Raw genomic sequence first — 27,599 nt, 5'->3', positions numbered from 1 at the left:
GATTCAGTCCCATATACTTGACCCTTTACTGGTTCGGTCCCAAACGTTTTGTTTACTACTACATATTTCAAAAATTTATTTGAGTGGATCATTCCGTCAATTTAATTGTTAAAATTAACGAGACTCGTTTAAGTCCCAGATGTTTGACCTCTTTCTCGGTTCGGTCCCAAGTGTTTCTACGTCCCAGTTTACACGATTACAAATTTTGATCGAGTTGGAGACCTTAGATGAAACTCGGTTCTGAAAATCTCCTCGACATAAACTCATTTAAATACCACCTCACTGAAACATTAAATCTCACTGAAACATGAACTTGACTAGATAATGGTATAAATCTCCGAACATAGGTAAGTAAACACAACCACCGTCTGAAATCGAAAAATGATAGTAAGTTCGAAAGTTGTGTAGATGATAGCTTAATGTATTCGATAGGTGTCATTTGCTCGCACTACCTTCAGATGTCTAGAACAAGTATCCCAGATAGAGCTACCTTCTAATGTCTCGATAGGTGTAAGATAGTTTATTGAATAAGCGGGATACCTTTCTCCATCTTGCAAAGTGCCTCTCTAGAAGTAACACAGAATATCGAGTAAGCGGGATGGATGGATAGATAGCTTTGTCCATCTGGCAAAGTGACTTTCGACATGCACTTGAATTTAGTAATAAGGCATGTAGCGCATTGGCCGCCTGAACCTTGGAAACTTGCTGCAGCAATGTTAAAACATAAGATACTCATCTTGAATCCATTATTAGTGATTACATGAGCAAATCAGACGGTACAACTCACCCATAACCATAAGGAGAATGGAAACTAGGGGGTAAATATGGCCTCCTGAATCCATACGCTAGTGCAGGATTGAATCGCCTTCCACGATATTGTTTCATGCCAGGAACATTGGTTCTTTTTGCCATTACCTTTAAACATAAAATATGAAGTACACAGAAAAGTTATAATACAGCCAAAACATAAATGTGATTACTAAAAGCACCTCGGGAAGATTAGGTACATCATCTGTAAAATAAATGGTTTTCAAGGAAAATTCTTGGACCTTCAATTGGCGACCATGTAGTTCAGATTCATTCAGCTGGAGAGCCTCTTGAACAGCTTCTTGTTCGAGAAACTCCACGTATGCAAAGCCCTTGGGCTGGCCAAATTTATCAGTCAAAATAGTAACACGATTAACAGTTCCACATGCTTGGAAATGCTGCTGAACTTCCTCGGGAGTGCATGCATAATCGACCTAAGATATCAGATTCATTAAGTGGCAAGCCAGTGAAAAAAAGGTTTCAAGAAAATGTGATTTTCTCCACAAAGTTTGATCCTATGCAAGAAAGGAAAAGCAAAGAGCAGAAGAGACATTAAGAGTCGTACAGTTGATACAAACAACAGGCAGTATAATCAAATCCGGAAAACTGTATTGCCAACACATCGTTCTCATCATTGCCTATTCTCTGAATCTACAGTACCAAACAAACTATAGGAAACCCAAAATTATCCATGCAAACGCAAGTTCAAAACAAAACTAGTCATTAAATAAATGTCTGCTTTGAACAAAAAACTTCAAATTTTCGTGTCAATTCTCGTTACAAAAATTAAAAAGAAGCTCACCAAATAAGCAAGTGAATAATTTACAGCTCTTATAATACTAAAAGCATTTATTACTGTAAAGATATAAAAAATAATTTGCCAAAAGTCATACATGGTCACGTGTCCAGGATTCAAAATGCAATAGTAATCATATTCAACTGAAAAAAAGAAATCAAGCAAGTAAAACACATTTTCTGTGAAGCAGTACTAAGGGGTAATTTTTCAAATTCTCTAGGTATCTAGACCATCCGTCATGTAAATGAAGCACACAAACCATTTTCCATCTTCATCTCCAAAACACTTCCAGTGAATTCTTGTTCGGGACTAGTAGTAGTTGAGAGTTATAAAGCCTGGCGCAGGTGACCCCAAGTGAATTGATTACATACCATCTCTTTCATCAATCATGTGGAGAAACCCCAATCTACTCAATCAGCAAACACTAACTTCAAATTGCACGTCAAATTCAACTACACTGTTGAATAATTTTCACTTGGATTTTTTTTTGGAAACATATCTCAGTTTTGTTAGTTTACCTTTGAGTCAAACCACAAGTAATCTTCATGGTATGATTGTAAACCAAATTAATCTATTGGTAATATTAGTGGGAGAAGAGCCACATAGTTCACCTTGACTCTCCCCTGATCAAATGGTTCACGTTCATGTAACTCGAGATACAATACTGAAACTCATTCTACATGCATTGTGCTAAAAGTAAATGTGATGTTAGATAGTGCCAAGGTTCAAATTATTCTTAATTTCCTTCAAGGAATTAAAAGCTTCAGGAAGGTAACAGTAATGCAATACTCTGCATACTGGTGTAATCCTCAAGGAAGACGGATTGATTCATCTTCTTTTAGTTGTTTAGAGACAGTATTCAAGAAACAAAAAACAATTTTAAATTAGCTCTTTCACATTGATACTAGTAAAATGAGGACAAAGAAGAAAAATGCCACATCAGAGTAACACCTCACCACATCAGGTTCTATATCCAATCAAATCTCAGACATCTTGTCCACCAGCACCCTCAGTAATTAAACTTGGTAAAAAATCGAGTATGTCAATCACCAGCCTTCACTCTTCAAATGCACACGCATTTGTCTTCTTCCGAATATCATGACTCCAGGGGAATATTACACATATATAAATGAAAAACTAGTCACCTAAGAATAACATGACCCCACGGGGGCATGTCGCACAGCGTAATTGAAAAATTAATCGCCTAAGAATAACACGAAACCCAAGAGACACATTTAACATCCCACTTGCATTTTTTTTTCTCTTCGTTCTTTTCTTTCTTCTTTTTCTTTTCGTTTCTTTTCTTTTCTTTCTTAGTATTTTTTTTCTTGAGACATTTTTACTGTTTCTTTTCCTCTTTTTTTCTTTTTTGAGAACATTACTTCAGATACATTTTTTCGCTCCCCCTTCTCTGAATACATATCATTTTACAAATATGTGAGTACAAGGACTATCTAGATTCTAGGCAAGCCTAATCGATGGTACAAGAAGTCCTTTTCGCCATCAGTATACACAGTTAGCTCCAATGCTACACAGAGACACATGATCTGGCAACAACTGAAGAAGCATGAAAATCAAAGGAAAAAACCATAAGATCTCCAATCAAAGAATCGCAATAAAATAAATCCAAGTTCAGAAGTCTCTCATATTACGTTCATAACATAACACAGATCATCGATCTTGAAACATGTTGAGCATTAAAACTTCAAAAGCAATGATAGAACATATATGAATTCAGAGTTGTAGGCTTAAATACGAAGAAAGATCTACAACTGTATGTTTAATATAGGGGCACTTCACTTCAACAAAATGAAGAACATGTGGCATACAAAATATTGAAGAAACAGAGACTCACCCTGTTATAGGCTTAAATATTTTGAGCCTAGACTATTATTTCAATTGTAAAGAATATTTTAGAAGCCATGACTTGGGCAAGTGGAAAGTTTTTGGGAGAAAAAATGGAAATAATATAAGGCAGGGTTGGAGGTAAAAATATTCAGCATATTTTTGCTTCTGTTGAGTGCTAGCAGGAGATTGAGAATTTCCTTGTGAGAGGCGAGTAGGGGGTAGTATCTTTCTCATTTTCTCTGTTTTAGTTCATGATTGTAATTGGGGAGTTATAATTGTAATTGGAGTCTGGAGAGTTGTCATTTTCAGTTCTAGTTTTCGATGTTCAACATTCGATATGCTAAGTTCATGTTTTCTTCGCACTATTATTTGTGAACAAATCAATTGGTCCGACCTGCCGGACCTGATCGAAGGGGGAGATGACGACCACAGAATCAGATGCCGAATATGAGGGACTTAAAAAGCTGGTACTTCTCTTTGACGAGCAGGAACGTGTGTCGCAGCAGAGGTTTAAAACAACAGAAGTAAAGGTGGAAGAAATGGTGGCTGACAATCTGAAATTTAAAGAGGAATCAGGACAATGATGCAGCAATCCATGCGTGTGGTACGGGGCGGCCTAACTGAGGATGGGAAGGAGGAAGTGAAAGATGGAAGGACTGAAAATCGATCAATTACCTTGGGAGACAAAATGGAATTCAAACCACAAGTGCTGCTGGAAGGATTCCTCAACGGCAATACTAAGATTTCTGCGTGGAGTTTCAGAGAGGAATCACAAATCGGTAACCCTGAGAAAACTCACCACAATGATGAAGAAGAAACCGAAGACACGGTTGCCGGAGATCTCAAAATACAGACCGAGCATGAGGATCGCGAGACCCTAAGTACAGAAAATTCTTTGAGCCCGACCGTGCAGGATCCTGACAAATTGCTGAAGGGGAGAGAAAGAACAAGAGGCATTGCGGTGCTGAATTGAAGCAAGCTCTAAGGAGTGTGGAACTCCCAAGTTTTGGTCAAATTGATGCCATTTGTTGCAGCTACGTGTGCCAACTCTGGGCTTCGGGTGATACCGTTTTGCCAAACACACCCGATCAAAACCAAATTCCTCCGAGATCTTACACAAATATCATGAATCTACAAGACACATAATTGTGGTCTTTTGCCCATTAACAATTATTATTGGGGATAATTCCCTTTTTAGTCCCTCGTTTCATATCATATTCCCGATTTAGTCCTCCATTTTCCAATTTTCCCAAATTGATCCTCCATTTATCGTTTGTTTTCCGGATTTAGTCCTTTGAGTGTTAAATGAACGGAATTTCAGAGGATAATTCCCTATTTGATTCTTCACTTTCCCGATTTAGTCCCTCGTTTTTCAATTGTCCCGACTTAGTCCTTCATTTTATGTATTTTTCCCAATTTAGTCTTAGTTTTTTAACTAAATGAAACACGTACACACGTAGGTTTTTAAAAAAATCTATGAATGTAATTGTGAAAAATTGAAAAACAGAAAAATTGAGTCAGTGTATATAAAAAATTGAAAGGCAAGAACTACCACCAAAGGCAGAAGATGAAAGTTTTGGTGACTGTGGGAAGGGCCTGGGGGGTGTTAGGTTATCATTCGCTTGATTTATGATTTTTCAAGAAAAATGTATTTCGATTTTATGACAAAGATGAGTGCTTTTGATTGATTCAAACAGTCAATATGAGTTAAGTGCTTATTTTTCTGTTTTTCTTTTACCGTATAGTTATCAAGAAACTAAAACGAGAAAATTATGTAAAATGAAGGACTAACTCCGGACACTTGAAAAAATGAGGGACTAAATCAGAAAAATGCGATAAAATGGAGAACTAAAAAGGGAATAATCATTAAGTCGTATGCTTACTTTCCGTCATTTTTAACTGTGAAGTTAACCGAATGACTAAATGGGGAAAAATTACAAAAAATGGACTAAGTTGGGACAACTGAAAAACGAGGGAATAAATCAGAAAAATGCAATAAAACAAGAGACTAAAAAGGATTTATCCTTAAAATATTTCTCACAAGCTCATCAAACTACACTAATTATCCACATTCTCATGCCAACAAAAACAGAAAATTGGCATTTGGAGATGTGAAGCCTTCACTGTGCACTCTAGAATCCCTATAATTCAACTCCTCAATCAACCAAACATCTACCACAATAATAAGAAAAAATGGCATTAAAGAATTATCTTGCCTCAAGAAACTAAATGTTGCCAGCACATATGCAATGCTTGGTTGAAAAATGAAAGGAGGACAAAGATTGTTGCAAAATTATAAAAGAAAGATTGGTTCTCAGAACAAAAGATTGGACAATGTTGCCGCCAAACCAAGGGATAAAATAGCAGGAAAAATGGTCTCAATAAAACAATGAATGCAAAGGTAGTAAAAATTCAGTAAAAAAATGATCACAATAAAAATTAGAGGAAATATAGATCCAAGAAGATAAATGCATCACTCACAAATAAAATTTTAGACATTTGGTGGTACTCACATTGCCAACAAAGACAGACCGTGAATCCACCTCCTCCTTGCTCGCCTGGTTAGCATCACTCGCAGGGTCTGCAAGACCATGCAATAGTTGTGATAGATGTTATAAAACCGTTCTGTAAAAATTCACAAATAGTTCAAACAGCTTGTTTAACTACTGAATAATTACATATATTTATTATTGAGAAAAAAGTCAATTCACTACTGGTCGAGGGACCTGTAGATAACAACTTGAACAAAGTGATAACTAATACCACAAAGATCATTTACAAATTTTATTTAGGTAAAAAGACTTTTTGAAACTAGGTAATCCCTAACTTGGTTAATGGACCAAATTTTTATTGTCACTAAGCCATAATCCAAAACAGATAATCATTAGAGGGTAAAGCTCTGTAATATGTTCTCTAGAAAAGCATAACTTCTCGCAGAACTTTGGTATCAACTTCCATTCACAACTTCGCCAACTAAATCAGGATGGGCATCTCAAGACAACAGTATAACAAAAAATAACCAGATTGAATAGACCGGGATACCAGAGGTGCACAATTAAACCGCTGAACGGAAACAACTGATTGAGCCTACAAAACCCCACAGCTTTTAGCTTGTCAGGTTCTTTATGGCTTGATCTCGAGCTATTTTAGAAAAACTATGTGATCAGGTTTCGATTTTGATTTTTTAAACTACCCATGCATATTTATATGCCTAAATGTATATAATAATTTTTTCAAACAAATAATAAGATAATATTAAATTTACCTTTAACTTTCTAGCTTATATAAATTTAATTTAGTAAATAATATGGATGGCTAATTTTTCAAAACTAATGTCCAAGTAAATTAAATAATTCAACACCAATTAACCCCTACTGCAATTTTGATTCATAGCTTATTCCCAAATTTTGACCTCAAAAAATTTCTAATCTTAAAGATAACTGATTTTTGCTTGAAACTATTAGTCGAGATAATTTTTATTTATAAAGCTATCGGGGACCTAGATATGCAACTAAAATTATATGTTTTGTCAATTCAGATATATGCATTTCAAGCGAGCCTTTAACGAGATTAAGTAAGACAATGACAAATCCTTAAATATCTTCCTCTATAAGCCATAAAAATTATATCTTATTCAACAAGCTTTATTCCACAATATAGGAATTCTAAATAAGTCATTCCTTCAACACATTGTTTAACAAACTAGTAGCTCGAAAAGATTTTTTATGATATTCATACGACTATAACAATCACAAACGGACAAGGACAAATCTATCGATTATATTAGATGATACTAACTATTTTGTAATAAATACTTAAAAAGTTTTGTCTAGCCTTTGCGAAAACTGAGTAAGATAACAAGTTCTCATGTAGATGTCTAGTAACAAACTTTTTACCATTAAAATTTAAATGGTCAATAAGTGGACTTCACTAATTGAAAATATTAATATTAATGTAGCATACATTACATGAATTCACAAAACTTTATCACATATGAGAAAATTTTTAAAATTTCTCAAATAATTTATATCAAACATCAATCATAAATAATCACAAATTTGATTTATACTTGAAGAATGATAAAATGTAAAAGAGAAAGATCACCAGCAAATACTTCCCCAATCCATACAACCTTAGTAGACTGCAAAGTCGGGTTTAAATATTAGTTGGACCGAATATCGGCTTTTGTAAAAGACCACAAGTATTGGGCCAGCAAAAAAAAATTTACAAGTCACCAACCCGCCAGATATACACAATTTTCAAAGGTGCACACAGCAGTCACCGCATACATAAGATTCTTTTGTAAGTTCAAATGATCCATACGAGAATATCAAATTATTAATTACCATCAAATCACTGTAATTAATCACAAAGCTTCTTTCTAAACCCAAAACCTAGCCAATAAACCAGTTTCAAGTCCAAGAACTAATCAAAACATTAAACCCACAACCAATAACAAAACTGATAATCAGCAAAAAGAAGAAACATCATTCCAAGAAAGAAAGAAGAAAAATGAGACACCTTGAACAGTACCCATCTCCTTTTCAACTTTAGCCTGCATTTCACGAAGCGCCGCAGCTTCCTCTTCCATCTCCTTCAACCGCTTCTTCATTTCGTCCAATTCCTAAACACCGCAGATCCAATCAAACATACATACAATCACATATCCATTAGATACAACAGCCGTGTACAATATATGTAACCTTGGCGGCGGCGTCACCGTCGGCAGCGGTCATGTCAACGTCGGCATCAGCGTCTTCGTCTGGGATTTCCCCACCGTAAACTTCGTGTTCCTCTTCGTCCATCTGAATCCCCCACACTCGATCTCTCGCGAGAAGATTCGATCGGCTGTTGTATGTATATTAGTGTAAATGATAATTGTTTGGCCGGGCCTGTTCCACACAAAAATGAACTTGATAAACTTCTTATGGGGCCCTTTGGAAAACCAGCCCAAGTTAAGAAAATCATATTTTAAAATAAACGTTTAAATATATTTTCAAAATGATAGAAAATTTTTATCAATATATCAAAAATTAGTTACTTTAAATAGATTAATAATATAGATAACATGCACGCATCTACGGATCTTTGAAGGCGGATTTTGTTTGATTTGAATGATCTATATAAAAAAAAAAAATTCCGGAAAAATATATTTTATCGACTCGGACTATCAATATGTTATATTTTTTGAGAAAGTACTTGAAAATAACACGTGACTAATGTTATCATCATATGCAATTCTCCATATCTGCTAGCGTTTTCCCAACTGTGTCGGTCATTATTCGGTGCCAATATAAGTAAGATGAGTTCAAACGGTTGAGAAATCAAGGCATCAAGCACACTTTTAACTCCGGCCTCCATTAACTGTGGACAACTCATCTAACATCGAGGATTGGACTGAGAAAATGAGAGACTGAATTGAGAATTAGCTCAAACCATAAAGACGTGTTAGCGTATTATCTTGGTTTGTCTTAAAAGATTTTGAACATATTCCGTTAATGGTAACATCCTATTTAAAATCAGGGATCAAATCAAGAAAAATTTGTCAGCTTATCGGCCATCACATTAATTCATGAAACTTTTTTATATGTTCAAGAGTAGACTAACCATCTTCTCATAGAATAAATTGAAATATGTCGCACGATGTTCCTAGGATAAACACTATCACAATCAATGATTTTTGGATATAACTTGTGGATTCCGGACAGTCAAGTGGTCTTAGGCTTCGTCCTTAGAGTTCTTGAACACCCACTCTGATGGTCTAAAGATCTATAGTTGGAGGATATCTCAAAGGATGTGCAGGATAGGGTGCCCCCTAGTGTTTCCTCACGTGTGTGTGGTAGATCCCCCAGGCTTATTCCATCCTCATACCAACATGGATGTGAACTTGGGTTAGTCGCCATATAAGTCTGCATCACAAGCTGCTTTCCACTATCACAACCCATTTTGAGTTTTCGGCCACACATCCTCTTCCCTTCAGTTTGGACTGTACTTATCCTCTCCATTGGGTTGAATTGGTGGCACCGCCAAGAGGCGATTTTTGTCTGCTTGAGAATTCTCTAATCCTTGTCCTTAGCCCACTGTTTATTGCTTTCAAACTCGTTGGGTTTACTTTCTTCCGATGATTTGCTCCACACTTTGAACTCTTTCATGAAGTTGTTCATAGTTGTGAAAAACGTTGGTCATCTCTTTAATACTTGGATCTAGTGACAATAGGCCTTCCCCTTTTAGTTCATCTATACACAATTTCCACTACGGAACTTCCGCCGTTGGGAATCCCTTCATTTTTCCGAGTGTTTGAATGCTTTGGAGGCATTCATGGCCCCACATGACGTGGCAAAATTGTTTGTCTCGAATTTTTTCTGTCAGTTGTCATTTATGACCAATTTGTAAAAAGAATAAAAAATCTAACTCCTAGATTAAACAAAAATGGATCCTGATTGAACAACGGTTCTATTATCTTTGGTTTAATCCAAAGTAAACGAACAAACTACTGGGGAAATTCGGAAACAAGGCAAAGGGAATTCTTCAGATGACGAAATATGTTTTCAAGCTAGAAATCTTGAACCAACGTTGGAAATATGGAAATAAAACAGTGAAACTAAAACCAAGGAACTGAAGCTGGAATATCCTCACTAAAACCAAGGAACTGAAGCTGGAATATCGTCAACATAATAAAAAATGATATCAGAAGGCAAGGTTACCATAGAATTTGACAAAAAACATGTCAAGGCTTTGTTAGCACAGTGACATAAGAGAGATCTTGAGTTCAAGACATAAAAACACCGTCCCCAATGTGGAAAAATTTTTTTTTAACAAAAACATACAAAGTGCTGGAAATTTTCCAACGATATACGAATAACATGAGCCTGAAGTACTTGAACGTAAATCACATGTACCATAAAGTTCAAGAATGAAATTAAGCACTGGTACGGATCTGTTAATGCGAACATAAAAACCGAAAATATCCCAAAATCAATAATCAGAAACAAAAGAGCACAGCAGATGGAAAAACCATTTGAGCTGAAAAGTCAAAATTACATCAATACAAAAAGGCACCGGACAATCACACAACCCAGATTATGGTTGCATCCTGGAAATGTGTTTAAGCAGCAGCGGATGGCTTAGAGGCAGCAGAAAGTCGAGATCGCTTTTTGGCCAAGCTTTCACTGCGCCTTTCCCTTTGTTCCTTCAAACGTGTAGCAAGAAGCTTCTGGTACTCTGCGGCCTCAGATTTGGCCTTGGCAATTCTCTTCTTCTTGTCAGAAATTCTAGCTCTCTTCCTCTGCAGAGTCAAGGGAGTCACCAACCTCTGAATCTTAGGAGCTTTGCTTACTTTCTTACCTGCAATAGTATCCAAACATAGGTTAAACGTGAAAAAATAAAATTTAAATTATTTGGAAAAGCTATCAGCACTCATCATTGTATCCAAGAAATGGACACAGTAACTCACCAGCCTTGGTAGTGAAGGTTCTGCGGTAGGTGTTGACATACTTCCTAACATCGTCTTCTTTAGAAAGGTTGAAGAGCTTGCGGATCTTTGAAGCCCTCTTTGGACCTCTCATCCTTGGCTTCTCCACATCAGTCAGCCCAGGCAACTCATTGTCACCCTTTTTAACAATTACTAAGTTCAAAACCGAGAGATCAGGGCTAACAATGCATCCACGAACAGACTTCCTCCTGCGCTCGCCATTTCTCCTACCATATCCACGGAAGCATGGGGTACCTGTTTAAACAAACATGTAGGTCTCAAAAATAAGATAAAAACGGAAACTAAACACGAAGTGTCACCCAAATAATTCAACATACCTCTGTGCAGCAAGAGCCTGACACGACCTGGTGTCAATACACCTTGCTTCATTGGGAAACCTTGCTTGTCACAACCTCCCATGATTTTGAATACATAGCCCTTGAACTCCTGTAAAATTATTGGTGGTATCATCATTAAAAATTTAAATGAGACACACCACATAACAAGTGCTAAATCATGGATGGAACTGAGCAAGCTAACTTCACTTAAAAGAAAAATGGCATACCTCACCCAGGGCATCACCAACGACCTCCTGAGAGATCCTCTTGTCCCAAAAAACCCGACTGCAATTATGAGAATAAAGAAACTATGATTTTCTCATAATAATAATAATAACAATAATAATTACAAAAAGACTGAGTTTATTATGCCATTAGTGAGCTTATATTCTGATGTTAAATAGAGATGAAGACTTTGAGATGGAAAATGACTAAGATCCATGCAATTCTCTAAAATTTGAGTTCCAGATGTGGATTTCCAATCTAACACTGACCCACGGGAGAGCATATACATGTGACATGATGTAGACCAATTTGACCATTTATCCCTACTAATGTACTTCGTATTATTGAACAATCTTCAGAGATGGACATAATATCGGATATCCCTAAATTCCTGTCCAGTGCAGATCAAACCAAGACAGTTCTGTAAGCAACAAAAAAATGATATATACCTAGCTTTCCCTGCTTGAAAAATAAAGTACAATCACGTTCCGACATATCAGCCCGTGTTGCTTGGAAAGAGCCTAATGCAAATATTTTAAAAACCAATTAAGGGAATCGTGTTTATGAAGCCCTTACCAAATTATTGTAGCATACCCGAAAACTTAAAATTGAATTTGATAGAGATAAAGGCCACATCCCAGCTAAGCGCAATAAAACTATCGAGGACAAGTAATAAATGAAGAACTTTAACATACAGTTTCATGTCATCGTCGATCTCAAGCTTCTTCTGGCATCCGGTGGTCGGATTCGCTATATTGAACTAACAAAATCGAACAGAAATTTAACAAATGGTAACAAAAATCATTCGAAAGTAAAATGAACATCACAAAGAATGATAGAAACCTTCATTCCGCGATGAAAGTCGAAGAGACCACAGAGATCGGAATGAAATCCCTGAGAAAGCTTCCTGCTCTATGCAGCAAATTAGGGTTTCTGTATTAATATAGCGTGCAGTTTATGGATTGGGCTTCATTTAGATTGCACGAAATATATTGGGCTTTTACAATTTTATAAACTTAACCGTAATTATTATTATTAGTATATGTACTTGAAAGTTAATTAGTACTTAGTGCACTTATCAACAATAAATTAAATCAAAATTTTATCAATTTATCACTATATATGTAATTAAAACAGATCATAACATCAAAAATTAATTACTCTAAATATCTCAAATTTAATAATATAATATAGATGCAATGTCAAGAAATGCAAAAAAAAAAAAATTGTTAGAATAAATTTACTTAAAACGATTTATAAATTTAAGAAGTTTGTTATAATAATCATAAATGTTATAATTTTATGCTATATGTGAGATGATAAAACTAACAAGAATAATTTCATTGTTAAATTTATTCAAATGATATCTTTTCAAATAAGTTAGGATAATACAATTTTTTTAATAACATTTTATAAACTGTCAAACAATTTATTTTAACTGTTTATAAGATATTTTTAAAACATTTATCAAAAAAATTTTAAGAGCTTACAAGTTCTCAAACATCTTATAAATTGCTTAAAACAATTTATAAGCTGAACCAAAATCGTTTAAGAAGAGCTGGAGTTTAGTTTCATTATTAATCTTAAAATAATTTNGTAGGACAGTCAAACATAAGCCCATGATATATATATATATATATATATATATGGTGAAAAAAGGAAAATGGAATGATACCATTTTATTAAATTTTATTACTAATTCAATTTGGGCCACCAGAAGATGTAGGACAGTCCAACATAAGCCCATGATCCTAACCCACAGCCCAGGATAAAAAGGAATAAATGTATATAAATAATAGTGAAATCTTTAAAATTTGGCTGCCTTTCCCCTGTAAGTTAATCTGAAAAGAAATTCTCTCACTACACCAGAAATTCAATTCAAAGCCCTAGGTCTCAATGGCGTCCACTCGAGAGGAGAACGTGTACATGGCGAAGCTGGCGGAGCAGGCCGAGCGCTACGAGGAGATGGTTGATTTCATGGAGAAGGTCGTCGTCTCCGTTGACTCCGGCGAGGAGCTCTCCGTCGAGGAGCGCAACCTCCTCTCCGTAGCCTACAAGAACGTCATTGGTGCTCGCCGCGCCTCCTGGCGTATAATCTCCTCCATCGAGCAGAAGGAGGAGAGCCGCGGGAACGAGGGCCATGTCTCGGCCATCAAATCCTACAGATCTAAGATCGAGTCCGAGCTATCCAACATTTGTGATGGTATTCTCAAGCTGCTTGATACCAAGCTGATCGGATCCGCGGCCTCCGGTGATTCCAAGGTGTTTTACTTGAAGATGAAGGGTGATTATTATCGCTACTTGGCTGAATTCAAGACTGGATCCGAGCGCAAGGAAGCCGCTGAGAACACCCTTTCAGCATACAAGTCGGCTCAGGTTAGGGTTTCTTTCTTTATTTATTTTTCCTTGACTTCCTGTACGACGAAAATTACTTCATGGATCAGGGAGATTCAAAATCTACTATCTTCCTTATATGGTGATTCGAATATAATATCTAATCCAATCTTTTGACCTCTTTAACGCGGCTCTGACAGTTTGTTTTACATATTTCTTTGATTATGCTTGTGACACCTTGGGAGAATTTTAGTGCAGGTGTGGCTGTGAAATTTTGTGTGATTGGTTTTACTTGAATTTAGACCTTATAGAGTTATGCTGAAGTTGGGGGTTGATTTTAACCTCGTCAAACACATCCAATATGTTCTTGACCTTTTATGGATCCTGCTCTGTTTCCAGTTGCAACAATAACTGGGTCACAGATTCTGTTTTTTGAATTGAAATTATTGAATAATGAGTGTGTATCCATGCTTGCAGGACATTGCTAATGCTGAATTGGCCCCTACTCATCCAATCCGGCTTGGACTGGCTCTCAACTTCTCTGTGTTTTACTACGAGATTTTGAATTCTCCTGATCGCGCATGTAATCTTGCTAAACAGGTGTGCCAAAAAAATTCAACCAAGTGATTTCAAATCCTTGTTTTATTTCTAGTTTAACTGTTTAATGGTTAAGGAACACCATTGTTCTAAAAAGCGTCGCCTAGGACCCCTTTGTTGCTCGGTCACCCACCTACCCAATTTTGCGGTCCTAGGCGGCGCCTAGTCACTTGACGGTCATCCACCACCACCACCACCCCGATTTTTAGAAAGGAAATGTCTCTAAGTGCGATTAAAAAAATCGACTGTCTAGGTTGCGGCAACGGCTCAAAATCCGCCTAAGCAATTGCCTAATTTAATATATAGATTTTTTTTATTTTTAAAAAAAATTATTCTACATATTTTTAAATCAATTCATATTGGATATAGAAGAAGAATATATCATTTATTTTGAGTTTGAATCCAATAAAGAGGAATTATTGGAGAAATACGAAGATGAACGAGAAGAATTAAACATTTAAGTAAAAAAGAAAAACTACCTAGGCCACTGCCTCGTTGGGCGGTGGATGGCTGTCCACCTATTGCCTAATGCTTTTTAGAATATCGAGGAATACACTTGGTCAATTTTTTTTATATAAAAAAGCTACCCTCTCAAGTGTATTTAGTACTTTGGAGGGTTATTTTTCGAAAATTTGGTTTGACCAAAGTTATTTTCTTAAATTTTCCCTTATTATATATAATAGATATACTATATCTATAAGTGCTACATCTTAGCATCTTCTTTGCTTTGGTGCAATGATGGAGGACATTGTTTTGATATGATTGAAAATTCAAGCTCCCTTTTTAGCTTTTTATGACCAAAATTTTTTTTTGCTTGTTTGAGTTTATGACTATGGGTCATGGATACAATGTGTACTTTTAAGGCATTTGATGAAGCGATTGCCGAATTGGACACCCTTGGAGAGGAATCATACAAGGATAGCACTCTGATCATGCAACTTCTCCGTGACAACCTCACTTTGTGGACTTCAGACATGCAGGTAGATTGTTTTGCTCATTCCTTGCAGAGTACTTCCTCCAGATTGTTTGGGTATTATGTAAACGGGGACTGATGACCTATTTCTCTCTTGTAGGATGACAATTCTGAGGAGATTAAGGAATCTGCAAAGCCTGATAATGAGTAGTAAATTATGGTCGTTTACAATTTGGGTGTATTGTTATGCTTTCCGTAGTAGTTTTCTTTAATTAATCAAAAAAATTGCTACTCGTGGCAAAAGTTTTTAGTCTTGATTGTCTAATTTGGTGACCTCTGGTTTTAGAGATGTCTTCACCTCATTGTCTTGTGATTTCTCAATCTTTGTTTCTTCTTCTAAAACTAATTTCTCCGTCAAAATGTCGGTTATATTGTGTTTATTTATCCTTGATAAACTACTTTCTTTATGAAGCTCCCAGTTTACGGTTTGGAAGCCTTTGATTGAGTATCATTCTCCTAATTCTAACTTGGAAGTTTTTGACAAGGTACATTATGCCAATATGGTAGCTGTTGCGAACCCATAAGTCGTGGCTGAACTGGGTACCCCCCCCCCCCCCCCCAACACACACACACACACTTGGATTTTGTTAAAATCCTTTGGAAAGTTGAAACATTATTAGTATAATAAAAATCAGGTAATGAAATATTTCTATTTATTTTTTTATAAATCATTTTGTTTATTTTAGAAAAATATTTTTACCCATCATGACATATTTTTTGAACCATTTTTTTAAAAAATTACTGTGAAAGTTTAATTTAAAGCCTTTGTTGGACTAAAACTTTGATACCTAACCTTCTTGATTTATTATACTCTTTATGCTTTTTTTAAAATTAAATATTTGAAAATTAATTTGAAAAAATAAAATAAAAAAGGTTTTGATGTACAAAACTAATGCAGATTTTGCTCGTTTCCTACACGTAGTTGTTGATCGTTGTATGTCCAAAGAGTTAGGTTGCTTGGACATTGGAGTATGAACAAAGAAAATATTGTGATGTGTGTAAACAAAACCAGTTTATAATTTTTCACGGGTTAAAATGTGTTCATCTCTTATGTAAAATGGCAAAATACCATATGAGAGAATGGGCATAAATCCCTTGATATGATGTGAAACGATGCTATAAAAATCCATCTTTCTTTGATCATGTATCTATAATCTATATAAGTGAGCTCATTCACGTACATATGAGCTGCAACATTGTCACATTGGAAAAAAAGATTATAATTACAAAGAAACGGAATAAAACTAGAATTTGTTCATAAAGATTACCAAAATCGCAATGAGGTAAACACATAAGACAAAAAAAAAGTAGTTTTCTCTTATCACAATTACTATTGAATTACTTGACTTGATATATAGTGGATTTGAAACTCATATGGTTTTTATTAACCAAAACAAATCAAATAATTTAAAATTCATTATTAAAGCACAAATTTAGACAACTTAGGGTCAGCGTTGCTAAAGTAAATTGATCTCATATGCATCACACACAATTTCACATGTTTTAATGTTATTACGTTTTGATGGAACGCTTCAAACATAAACGAATGATGTGTTTATTAAATAAAAGTGTAAGTCTGAAAGAAGTTATAAAATCCACGTTCAATCGTTGGTTTGCTGAAAGTCAACTCTAACATTTTCGTTGCTTTGCAATGTCATGGGTGCAAAGCCTTTCATTTATCATTTTCTCACATGTAGTTTGGTGATATCTATAGAGCAATAGTCATATATAAAAGTTAAGTACTTTAGTGGTCGAACTTTGCAACAACAATTAGTTTTTTCGAAAATATTTTATCAATTTAAATAAGTAAGATTTTTCATATAATTTACTGATAACTACAATATTTAATCTATTTAAAAAATTCACAAATTATCTTTATATATTTGCATTATCATTATCAAAATAATAATTAAAAATTATAACAAAATTTTATAAATCAACTCGATCTATATATCATGATTCATATTCGTAATAGTTATTATTTTTATATGCATCACATCATTCACTACTATATAATAAAGATTACATTTCTTCTTTGTGGCTATAACTAACTAATTTGGAAGAGAAAGACCACAGATTATATAACCTTTTCTTCATAAAAATCATTGAAAACTATTATTTTCTTCCGCATTTGCACACAAAGGCAACTTATGGGAACGGGACAGAAACATCATTTTTAAGTTATTCACTCAAAATGATACTGAAATGCCCAAAACTTCATTCAACAAATGAATCTTAGACACGGTTAACAACAACAGATGTATGACTTTTAACAATGAAAAACCAAGAACACCTCAAGGACTAACTAACAACCAACAATCTATGGTTCACTATATAGAAGTATACTCGTTTCTTGATAAAATATGTAAGAGCTACGTATACAAGAATATCATCCAAAAAAAGCTTAACTATTTGAATTTAAGAATGTGTGGAAATACTTTACTTACTCAATGCCTGGTTCCTTCCTGCTAAAACTTTTTCTAATCATCAAGAGATCTCCCATTCGACGAAACATTGTTTTTCTTCTTCTATTGGAGCTTCTATCAGTATCCGACTCATCATGTGTACCATCTAAATGATCAAAATCCTCGCTATCCGGTGTTCCTCTATCTTCAGTAAAAGCAGAAGAGTGCCTTCTTTGGTGGGACGAGACTGATTTTGGCGTGTGAATCTCAGATTTCGGTGTTTCAGCATTGACATCAAATATTGAGCCTTTCAATGCCTCGGCCTTCTCAGGGTCGTCATCTAAAACACTATCATTCAACTCATCTGGTTCGGTCATAAATTTTAAATCTTCAAGATTAAAACTAAAAGCCTTTTTCATATTTCTGCTCTCACGTTCTTGATCAGTGGAATCTGGTGAGCTATGTATTATTCCATTCTGTTCCTTAAAATCTTCGACTTTCAATTCTGTTGATGTCACTGAAAGCAATCTCTTGAACTCTTTCGCATTCTCCTTAGCTGCAGCTTCATTGATTCTGAGTCGTTTATTCTCCTGAGTAAGGAAATGCAACGCTTCCTCCTTTTCTGAAAGGCAATCCTTCAATTGAGAATTTTCATCCCGAGCAATTCCAGCAGCTGCTTTTGCAGCATTAGATTCATTTATAGCCTGTTTAAGAATGTCCCTCAACTTGTATGTTTCTTCCCTTGCAGCCCTTGTCATATTCTCGGCTGCGTTTAAGGATTCAGAGATTTTACTACTTGCGTGTTGTGCAATAGCTTTTTCCTCTTCGGCTCGTTTTATACAACTTACGAATCCAATTTCTTTAGCATTCCAAGCCAAAAGCATTTCCTCGGCTTCTAATCTAAGCCTATCTCCAGTGTTTCTGTGCAAATCTGCCTCTTGTTTCGCTTCATCTAACAGCTTTTGGTGCTTTTCATCTGTACTTCGTATCATGGACTTCAACTGTTCGGCTTCTCCCTTTACATGATCGAGCTCAAGTTGTGCAATGCTAAGTTTCTCCTTTCCTTGGTTGGCTTCTGTCGCAACTTCTTTAAGTGCCAGAGCTAAATCTTCCATGGCCTTTCTGGTCTTTTCCTCACCCTCAATAGCCAATTTTAGTTCAGTTTTTAGCGACTCAATTTCTACCATTAAACTCTTATTCTTCAGAAACGCTTTCTTTTCACCCTCCTTTGATTCTTGAAACTCAGACTCGACACCTCTGACATCTCCTTCGCTCGAATCACAAGTACCTTTACCATCACTTAGCTTCGAAATTTTACCCACTGACTCAATCCTATCTCGTAGAAACATGATTTCTCCCTTTGCTTCCTCGAGTTCAATCTTGGTTGCCTCAAGTTGCTTCGTCTGTTTGGCCAATGAATCAACCATCACCGATCCCGTATGTTTCTCCCTCCCCAATTCATCTTCTAGTTCTATAACCCTTCTCTTATTTTCCGAAACCAAAAGCATCATATCCCTTTCCTTTTCTTTCTGCCTATTCAAAGACTCGGTATTTTCAGCAAAAGCAACCTCATATTGTTGCGCTCTTTCAAGTTCCAGTTCAAGATATTCAATCTTTTTATCTTTTATAAGCAACTCATCCCGTGAACAAGATACAGCGTCCTTCAAATTCTCGAGCTCCATTTTCAGTTCCCTTACCTTTTTAGGAGACAAAGCGTCGTTCGCCCTCATATTAGCCTCCCGAGCTTCTTCTCTAGCCCCTTTAAGTTCATTGAAAACTCGATCATTTTCTACTTCACTAACACTTAACTTTTCTTTTGTTCTTTTCAACTCCTCCTCTAGCTCTCCCATCTGCTGTTGCATTGACATGATTCGATTGATCGAATTCTATATATATTACATCACAACAAAATCACCCACGAAATCCCATTTCGGTGTTAAACAAATGACATCATCAAAACTATATATACAAAAATATCAGATATGAAAATACCTGGGCTAAATTTGAATTCTTGGAAGGCTTCTTATCTAAAGATTTAAGGGCGTTTGAATCAATCTGTGAACTCAAAACACCTCCCCTACACAGCTTTGATGCAGAAAGGGTTCTTGAAAATACAGATGCATAGTTGTTCTTTTGGCCAAAATCGATCGACGCTGATCTACAAACCCCAAGGGAAACACCAAAAAAATCCAACGAAACAATTAAATATCTCACATAAAAACTCGATGATACAAAAAATATTCAAGAAAATTGACCCCAAAAAAAAACCCATCAAGATTATGAGCATGTAGCTCAGAAACAATCCGATAAAGTCTCTGTAACACTCAGAATATACCATTAAAAAATCTGTGGTACAAGAAAGGCTGCTCAAATACCTTGATTTGGAACGTAACATCTTGGTAGTATGCGTTGTTTCTCGATTCCTCGGCTGTGGATTTGCTATACTATCTTAGGAAAATCAGAAAAATTATCTGAAATTTTCTTTTAAGAAAAAAAAAAAGCACCAATTTTTATTCTGTGCGCTCGAAGACAAAGTCCAAAGTTGGCGGGTATTTGATGGCAATCTGCCGTAACGGCAAAAGTAAACGCTTACGATGTTTCCACTTGGGAAATGTTTCATTTAAGGGAAATGAAAAATCATTTTTCCTTTTTTTTTTTTCAAATGTTACTTTTAATTATTTCCCAACATAATTATGTTATTACATTACATCATAATCTAACACAATAAAATTTGAAAAACTTATAACATATTACAAAAATTAATGGCTTGCTAAGTTCGTGACGGCGTGTCGAAAATATTTTCCTTTCCTAACATAAATTATATACAATATTTGTCGATTTATCTCCTGAAACATTATCCGGATATAAATCCAAACATACTAATTTAACAACAACAACAACAAATACATATAAAAGATTTGTCTAAAATGGGAAGTAAAATTAATATTATTCCCTTATTTTGTAGAATGCACAATTTCTAAATATGTTTTAAGACAGCTGTTATTCATTTATCATGAACTAAAGAAATAAAATATCATCCAAAATTGTTTGTTTGATAATGTGAAAGTCGTAGTAGCCGTTATTCTTCGATACATATTAAGTAAACTCATGGACTGATACAAAATCACACAAAGCATGCTTATTACCTTGATAGAAGAGATATTTTTATTTTTTATTCAAGAAAAAATATTATTAAAATTAATATTGAATTATAATAATTTGTGTAACATGCTTGAAGAGCACAACAGTCTCAATATTTTAATATAAGTATACCCTTTACATGAAACGATTAAAATAATTAATTTCGTACCATCGAAATAATAAAATTTGCCAAAAGTACAATTAATATTACCACCCACGATAAATTATCGTAAAATTAATTTCATTCTCGAATTATGTTCGGATTAACAGAGCAAATTAGCGTTTGATCTATAGTTAATAGGCTGATATTTCTTACTAAAAATTTTGTCAGTTTGCCAGATATGATTTACTTGACTAACTTGTTTTATAAATTATTTTGTTAGCACGAAGATTTATTCAATGTTTACGGATTTTTTCTTCGTAAAAAAATAATTTCGGTGTCATCGATCTTTCATGAAATTATAATTATATTTATATATGAATAGTCAACGTTTTAGGATCGTTTGGCCAATAAATTTTCTCACAAAAAAAAAAAATCGAATTTGTCCAATTAATTCGAGAATTTATTAGTAGGCTGACATTGTCTTGGTGCCGGCGAGCATGACCTAGGAAAACGATCATTTATTTAACAATTCCACGCCATACGAAGCGTCCATTTGAAACTTGGACCCTATAAATTGGACTTTGTCCGATAATTAATTTATATATCCATTTTAATAATCACAATTAACATTAACATAAAAAAAATCAGTTGCTGAGGTGAATTCGGAATTCAGATATGACAATTAAATACTAATTTAATTTTTGGAACCATATTTACCCATTTTAATATTTCTTCTCTATAAATCCGTATTATTATCGACCTAATTATTAAGGTTGAGAACCTATGAAACTAAATATTATTTTTCAATGCAAAAGTATCATTTTTCGTTAGTTATATCGTGAATGTATATTGTATAATATATGCTGATTTGAGTGAAAAGTACGAAACACATGAAAAATAATGTTTTTTTATGTCCAAAGTATTATTTTTCATTGCAAATATATCATTTTTTTATGATTGTGTCATGATAAAATAGATTTGAGTTAAAATTATTAATTTTTATATCAAAATATTATTTTTATTACAATTATGGACCTGATCGACACGTTTAACTGATATAAATTTATGACATCATCGTACAAGAGACTTACTTTATGGAGTAACTAACTTTCGGTATGTTGGTAGAGTCTTTTCATAAAATATCTTTCATATATTTTTAAACACAAAAACTCTTGTGAGACGATATATTATGTCAATTTTGTAAGACATGTCTTTTATTTGATCAACCATGAAAAAATATTGTTTTTTATTGTAAATATATACATGGTTGAATGTCTGACGAATAAAGATACGTGAGACCATCTCGCAAAAAACCTACTATTTATTAAAACGCCAAATATATTGCAAAGCTAAGTATATATTTCTCCACTTCTTATTCAATTTTTTTCCACATAAATTAAAATACAACAAAATTTTTAAATTTCACTCCCAAATAAATATAAAAAAAACTAGTCTCGAACCTCTATGCTTCGGATTTTTCGTTAAATTTTGTTCTTGTAAAATGTTGCTTCGATAGTTCGTAGTTTATGTCAAGTTTGGCATGCATCATAAAAAAACATGATAGATAAATCATCCATGCTTCTACATCACAATTGAATGCCCATTGTTGGTTGGTTGAATTCTTGCCATCTTGGCCCAAGTTTTATCCCAAATCGAGTTAGACATGGGCCCAGATGTTTGAGCCCAAGTTGAATATTGGATTTGTTGTTAGGAATGAACTCGTATGTGATATCTTATTATTTTTAAACAATTAACCTTAATTTGTAGGAAAGTCCATGGGCCGGGGCGGGGCCTCCGTCCCCTAATTCCATCATTGTCTCTATATTCACATAGATCCGTGCTTTTCCCCTAGCCCAAACCACGAGAATTAAATCATCATTCCCGTTTAAAATATTAATAAAACAGGATGAATCTTCGAACCAAAACTTATTACTATTATTATTTTTGGGACGGGTTCGAGGATAAAGATAATATCCCTATACACATACCTGATTATTTCGGAGATTTTTTAAAAAAATTCTGGATCCCCGTTCCGTTTCAACCATCCCTATTTGGAGATATCAAGTGCTCAAATTAAGGTGTATTCTTATGTTATCGTACATTGTTGAAGTCATGCAGACACAACAACTAATCAGAGTGTAGATTAGAGTGTTATTTATCAAACCGAATTTCGGTTTCACAAACGTTGCATACGTAGTTTTTTGTTATTTGATTTGATAAATGTTTTGGATGGACTTAACTTATATTAGTTTTGTAAACCACAAGTTTTTCTAGTGAATTTTTTGTCATGAGGTAACGCTCACACTCGTGGATGATTAATTATGTCTTATTTTATTCATCAAAGTTTAATTATATGATAAATTATATTATTTCGCTGCATATTGTATTAAGATGTTATAATACTGCACACAACACCTCCATTTGAATCTCCATATATTTAGTACTTTGAGATGTCAAACAGATTAAATTAAGAATTTCAAATTGCTTGAAACCTTGGAAGTGGTATTTATTATTAATTAATAAATAGATTGTTTTATCTAATCAAAAAATAAAATAAACTCAAAAACAATATTTGAAAAATATACCAATATAATTATATTTCATACGGAATTTAATATACTTAAAATTAAATTTTATATATTCAATACATTTAAAATTATTAACTTAAAAAAAGCCCTCAGTCCAAACCCATCTGCCGTAAAGAACCGAGATCAGAGAACTATTCCAGTTACCGATCGAGACGCTCGCGTATTGCTCTCTAACCACTCTGTTTGGCATCTTTTTTAGCATAAACCAAGGTTAGTTTTTCTTCCATTTTGTGGTGTCGTTTCTTTTGGATTTAGATTCAATGGATTTATGCTCTGAAGTTGGTTTGATTTCGAGATAATCACTCAAAGACCTATGTTTTATTATTATTTTTTTTAATGTTGGATTTTGATTTAGTTTGGTTGTCCAGAATCATGATTCAAACGACCTTTTAAGTTTAAAATTTTAAAATAATTAAGGAATATATCCTAAGAACAACTTTGGAAGCCGTGATTCGAATGGGATTTTAGCGTTTAAGATGTTTAATGAAATTGGGTAGATGGAAGAAGCACTGTAGATGAAATTTCAAATCAATAGGAGGAGTGAGCATTGACAAATTTTTTGAAATTGTAGTCCGAAGTTTAATCACATAAATTTCTTAATACCTATAGTTATATAATTAGTTATGATTATTTTTGAAATTTAATATTTTCTGATACTATCTTGTTTATGAAATTCAAGTCTGAAAACTTGAAAGATATATATTTTGTATAAATGCGAGTTTGGCTCATTGATTTACACTAAGTTCTGTATTTTATTCGAAGTTTTTTGGGACCAAAAGACATTTGAACTTGAAATTATAATTCAAGGATTTTGATAGCTTATTTTCTTCAAGTGAATTTTGTCAAATTATAAAAAGATTTGATGAAATCTGGGAGTGGTCTTGGATTAATCAGCACATTTTAAACTGAGTTTGATTTACGTTTTGGATCGAAACAAATAAGTCGAGGTTTTTTTTTTGGATATTTACAAACTTTAGTTCTCTTAAGTGTGAGATTAAATATTTTAAGGGCTTTGTGATGTTGATAAAATATTATTGGGATTAGATTTAAGTTATCAATACTTTTGAACCATTAGAACTTTTCTGATCCTATGAATTTGGATATTTACAAACTTTAGTTCTCTTGGAATTCTTTATGTCAGTATTCTGTTTTGGTATGAGAGTTATTTCTTGGTTTATGCGGATCAACCTGTTATGTGTATGACAAAGCATGTAAGACATCTCTTATTTCCCCATCGTCAACATAACACGTACATCTGTTCCGTTATGTTCCAGTTCTGTTCTATCTATCATGTGAGCCCTCTTGGTTCCTGTGGACTAAAGTGTTGCGTGTACGATCATGCATGTGAGTCACCTCATGTTTCCTTTGGTCAACGTGCTTCATGATTGAATTTTGAGGTGTAATCTGTTATTCTGACTCCTCCTGAATTTTGGCATTTTGTTTGCATGTGTATTTATTATTTTTGTTATGATAGCTTTTGTCGTTACCCTTGAGGCCGATTTAGTGGCCGGAATCAAGGGTGGGTACTGAGTTTATCGCACTGTTGTTAAATTTAAACTTTTCAAATTATGATCCGATTGGAGGTGTATGTAGAATATGTGGAGGAGACAGTCTGAGTAAGACGGTGAATTAGGAGTTTGATTTGTGGGGCTGGGACATGATCATTTATTTTGGGATCATTAGAATTTCTTGGTATTATTTTGTCAACATTTTTTTATTTATTTGAACATTATATCCCCAGGAATTTCATAAAGCATTTTTTGTTTGTGTTTTTATTGTTCTCTTTATTAATGGATGTGGATTAAAATGGTTAAGCGTTTTCGTGATGAGTGGTTTTCTTTTTCTTTTCTTAGGCTTAAACCGATGGAATTGGTTATTAGCATTTTTAAGAAAAAAATTATTCGAAATTAACAAATTAATAGGCTCATTCAAAAAGAAAACAGTATTTTCTAACAACTCGGTTGATCATATTTTTTGCACTCGATTCATTGAGGAAATCCAGGCTCTACAGCTATAATTTAAAATATATTTTGATCTATATAAATCAATTAAACAAATGTGAAAGTTTTATTTAGAGCCAAGGATCCATTAGTCTAGGCGTAAGGGTCAGGTCCCAAAGACCTACGAAGCCTTTGGTTACAGTCACACTTGTGTTTGTATAGAAAAAATTGGAATTTGAAGTTCTTTTATTGAGTTAGAATTAATTATACAAGATAGAAACATTTGCAATTGGAATTGAACTATCTTAAAATTGTAACTGCACTTTTATTTTTGTTCTTTCCGAGGAGGTTCCATAATTAAAAATTGGTCATTTTTTCATACCAAATCTATGCATATAACCTAATGAATGACATGAGGCTACTTGCAACATTATTGCTCTTAATATTGTTTTGTTTTTGTGGTTTGTTGTTTCAGGTACGAAAGGAAAATAAACATTAGTTGAGAAAGAAATTCGTCAGGTATTTAGTTTTCTACTCTTGAATAATTTAAGTGTTCTATTTGAGATATTATGTGCAGAAAATTCTTATTTATTTATGATTTGTGCAAGTGTGGCCTATATATTAACTTTATTCTTTACTTCACCCAAACACGAAGCACTCAGATAGTTGCACCAAGTCCTCACCACCCTCCTCAACCCAAAAAAATAACAAAATCGAATCAAGTTCATCTGAGAGCAGAAAAAGAATTTGTTTGCTTAAACTATTAACCCTGTCATTACCTTTTCTCTTTCAGCCATAAAATTTTACAAAATGTCTGGACAAACCCAGCGCTTGAATGTTGTTCCGACTGTTACAATGCTCGGAGCTATGAAAGCTCGACTTATCGGGGCCACAAGAGGCCATGCGTTGCTCAAGAAGAAGAGTGATGCTTTGACTGTGCAATTTCGACAAATTCTCAAGAAGATCGTCACAACAAAAGAATCAATGGGAGATATCATGAAAAGTTCTTCCTTTGCACTTACCGAAGCTAAATATGTGGCTGGTGAGAATATCAAGCACATTGTTCGTGAAAATGTCCAAAGTGCGTCACTTAAGGTGCGATCGCGTCAGGAAAATATTGCTGGGGTAAAACTTCCTAAATTTGAACACTACGTCGACGGAGAGACTAAAAATGCCTTAACTGGACTGGCAAGAGGAGGCCAACAGGTTCAAGCTTGTCGTGCAGCATATGTGAAATCTATCGAGCTTCTTGTTGAGCTTGCCTCTCTCCAAACGTCATTCTTGACCCTTGACGAGGCAATCAAGACCACAAATCGTAGAGTCAATGCTTTGGAGAATGTTGTAAAGCCACGATTAGAGAATACAATAAGTTACATTAAGGGAGAGCTAGATGAATTGGAAAGGGAGGATTTCTTTAGGCTGAAAAAGATACAAGGCTACAAGAGGAGAGAGCTTGAGAGACAGCGTGAATCTGCCAAGGCCTATGCCGATGAGAAGGTTGCAGAGGAAATTTCTTTGAAGAGGGGCATTTCTGTTAATTCAGCACACAACATGTTGTCCCAGGCTATGCAGAAAGATGAGGACATAATCTTTTGAATCAATGTTAGTTTAATCAACTCAAGTACTGTATGTGGCTTTGCATAGCCCCTTGTTTTATTCGGCGCAAGAGATATTATGTATCAAAATAAGATCGCATGCTTATTGATATTTATCTCGTCAGTTTTTTAAACCTCAATTGTGAGAATTTTCTTGGTTTAGGCTTTCCTTGGTCTACCATTACAGCACTGGTTGTTTCTATTGCTCAGTAATGTAGTGAAACCAAGTTTACTCCACGAACTATTGGCATATACGTAATATCTTGACGTTGATGTACTAAATAAATGAATTAAAGAGAGAGCGGCTCTCGTGCGCGCGATGTGCTTGGTGCTCTTCCTTTGGAGAATTTCGGTATAATATTGTTGCCACCACTCGTTTTTCTGAATCTGATACTGGTGTGGTGCTCGTGTTAGTTCTGGACCTGGACGTTTTTTGTG

At 34.5% G+C, this 27,599-nt stretch overlaps 5 protein-coding genes across 8 annotated transcripts; 2 read left to right on the top strand and 3 right to left on the bottom strand.

The window, feature by feature from the left end:
- Window positions 1-297: 297 nt before the first annotated feature.
- On the bottom strand, window positions 298-8,357 carry LOC140974148 (polyadenylate-binding protein 2-like). Its single transcript, XM_073437431.1, has 6 exons — window positions 8,155-8,357; window positions 7,973-8,075; window positions 5,965-6,032; window positions 1,050-1,241; window positions 788-915; window positions 298-705 (listed from the first exon to the last, which is right to left on the bottom strand). Exons 1-6 carry the CDS (start codon window positions 8,254-8,256, stop codon window positions 657-659), a joined length of 642 nt encoding a protein of 213 aa, XP_073293532.1. The 5' UTR covers window positions 8,257-8,357; the 3' UTR covers window positions 298-656.
- Window positions 8,358-10,321: 1,964 nt separating this feature from the next.
- On the bottom strand, window positions 10,322-12,471 carry LOC140974147 (small ribosomal subunit protein eS6-like). Its single transcript, XM_073437430.1, has 6 exons — window positions 12,329-12,471; window positions 12,181-12,245; window positions 11,488-11,545; window positions 11,261-11,369; window positions 10,905-11,177; window positions 10,322-10,795 (listed from the first exon to the last, which is right to left on the bottom strand). Exons 1-6 carry the CDS (start codon window positions 12,332-12,334, stop codon window positions 10,557-10,559), a joined length of 750 nt encoding a protein of 249 aa, XP_073293531.1. The 5' UTR covers window positions 12,335-12,471; the 3' UTR covers window positions 10,322-10,556.
- An 829-nt stretch (window positions 12,472-13,300) lies between these two features.
- Window positions 13,301-15,817, top strand: LOC140974146 (14-3-3-like protein 16R). The gene is made up of 4 exons (XM_073437429.1): window positions 13,301-13,861; window positions 14,297-14,419; window positions 15,280-15,396; window positions 15,490-15,817. Exons 1-4 carry the CDS (start codon window positions 13,382-13,384, stop codon window positions 15,538-15,540), a joined length of 771 nt encoding a protein of 256 aa, XP_073293530.1. The 5' UTR covers window positions 13,301-13,381; the 3' UTR covers window positions 15,541-15,817.
- A 1,742-nt stretch (window positions 15,818-17,559) lies between these two features.
- Window positions 17,560-20,358, bottom strand: LOC140974145 (uncharacterized). The gene is made up of 3 exons (XM_073437428.1): window positions 20,170-20,358; window positions 19,787-19,952; window positions 17,560-19,680 (listed from the first exon to the last, which is right to left on the bottom strand). The coding sequence occupies exons 1-3, from the start codon at window positions 20,187-20,189 to the stop codon at window positions 17,833-17,835; spliced, it is 2,034 nt and encodes a 677-aa protein (XP_073293529.1). The 5' UTR covers window positions 20,190-20,358; the 3' UTR covers window positions 17,560-17,832.
- A 3,344-nt stretch (window positions 20,359-23,702) lies between these two features.
- On the top strand, window positions 23,703-27,505 carry LOC140974144 (V-type proton ATPase subunit D-like). Of its 4 annotated transcripts, XM_073437424.1 has the most exons (4): window positions 23,703-23,836; window positions 24,901-24,970; window positions 26,042-26,085; window positions 26,360-27,505. In XM_073437424.1, the coding sequence occupies exon 4, from the start codon at window positions 26,377-26,379 to the stop codon at window positions 27,160-27,162; it is 786 nt and encodes a 261-aa protein (XP_073293525.1). In that variant the 5' UTR covers window positions 23,703-23,836; window positions 24,901-24,970; window positions 26,042-26,085; window positions 26,360-26,376; the 3' UTR covers window positions 27,163-27,505. The 4 variants fall into 4 exon arrangements, with proteins under 4 accessions (XP_073293525.1, XP_073293524.1, XP_073293528.1 ...); XM_073437423.1 differs by lacking the exon at window positions 24,901-24,970; XM_073437427.1 differs by lacking the exon at window positions 26,042-26,085.
- The last annotated feature ends 94 nt before the right edge of the window (window positions 27,506-27,599 follow it).

The sequence above is a fragment of the Primulina huaijiensis genome, chromosome 3 (genome assembly GCF_012295235.1).
Source record: "Primulina huaijiensis isolate GDHJ02 chromosome 3, ASM1229523v2, whole genome shotgun sequence".
Classification (NCBI taxonomy): domain Eukaryota; kingdom Viridiplantae; phylum Streptophyta; class Magnoliopsida; order Lamiales; family Gesneriaceae; genus Primulina; species Primulina huaijiensis.
This window is presented reverse-complemented; position numbering and strand designations above follow the sequence as displayed.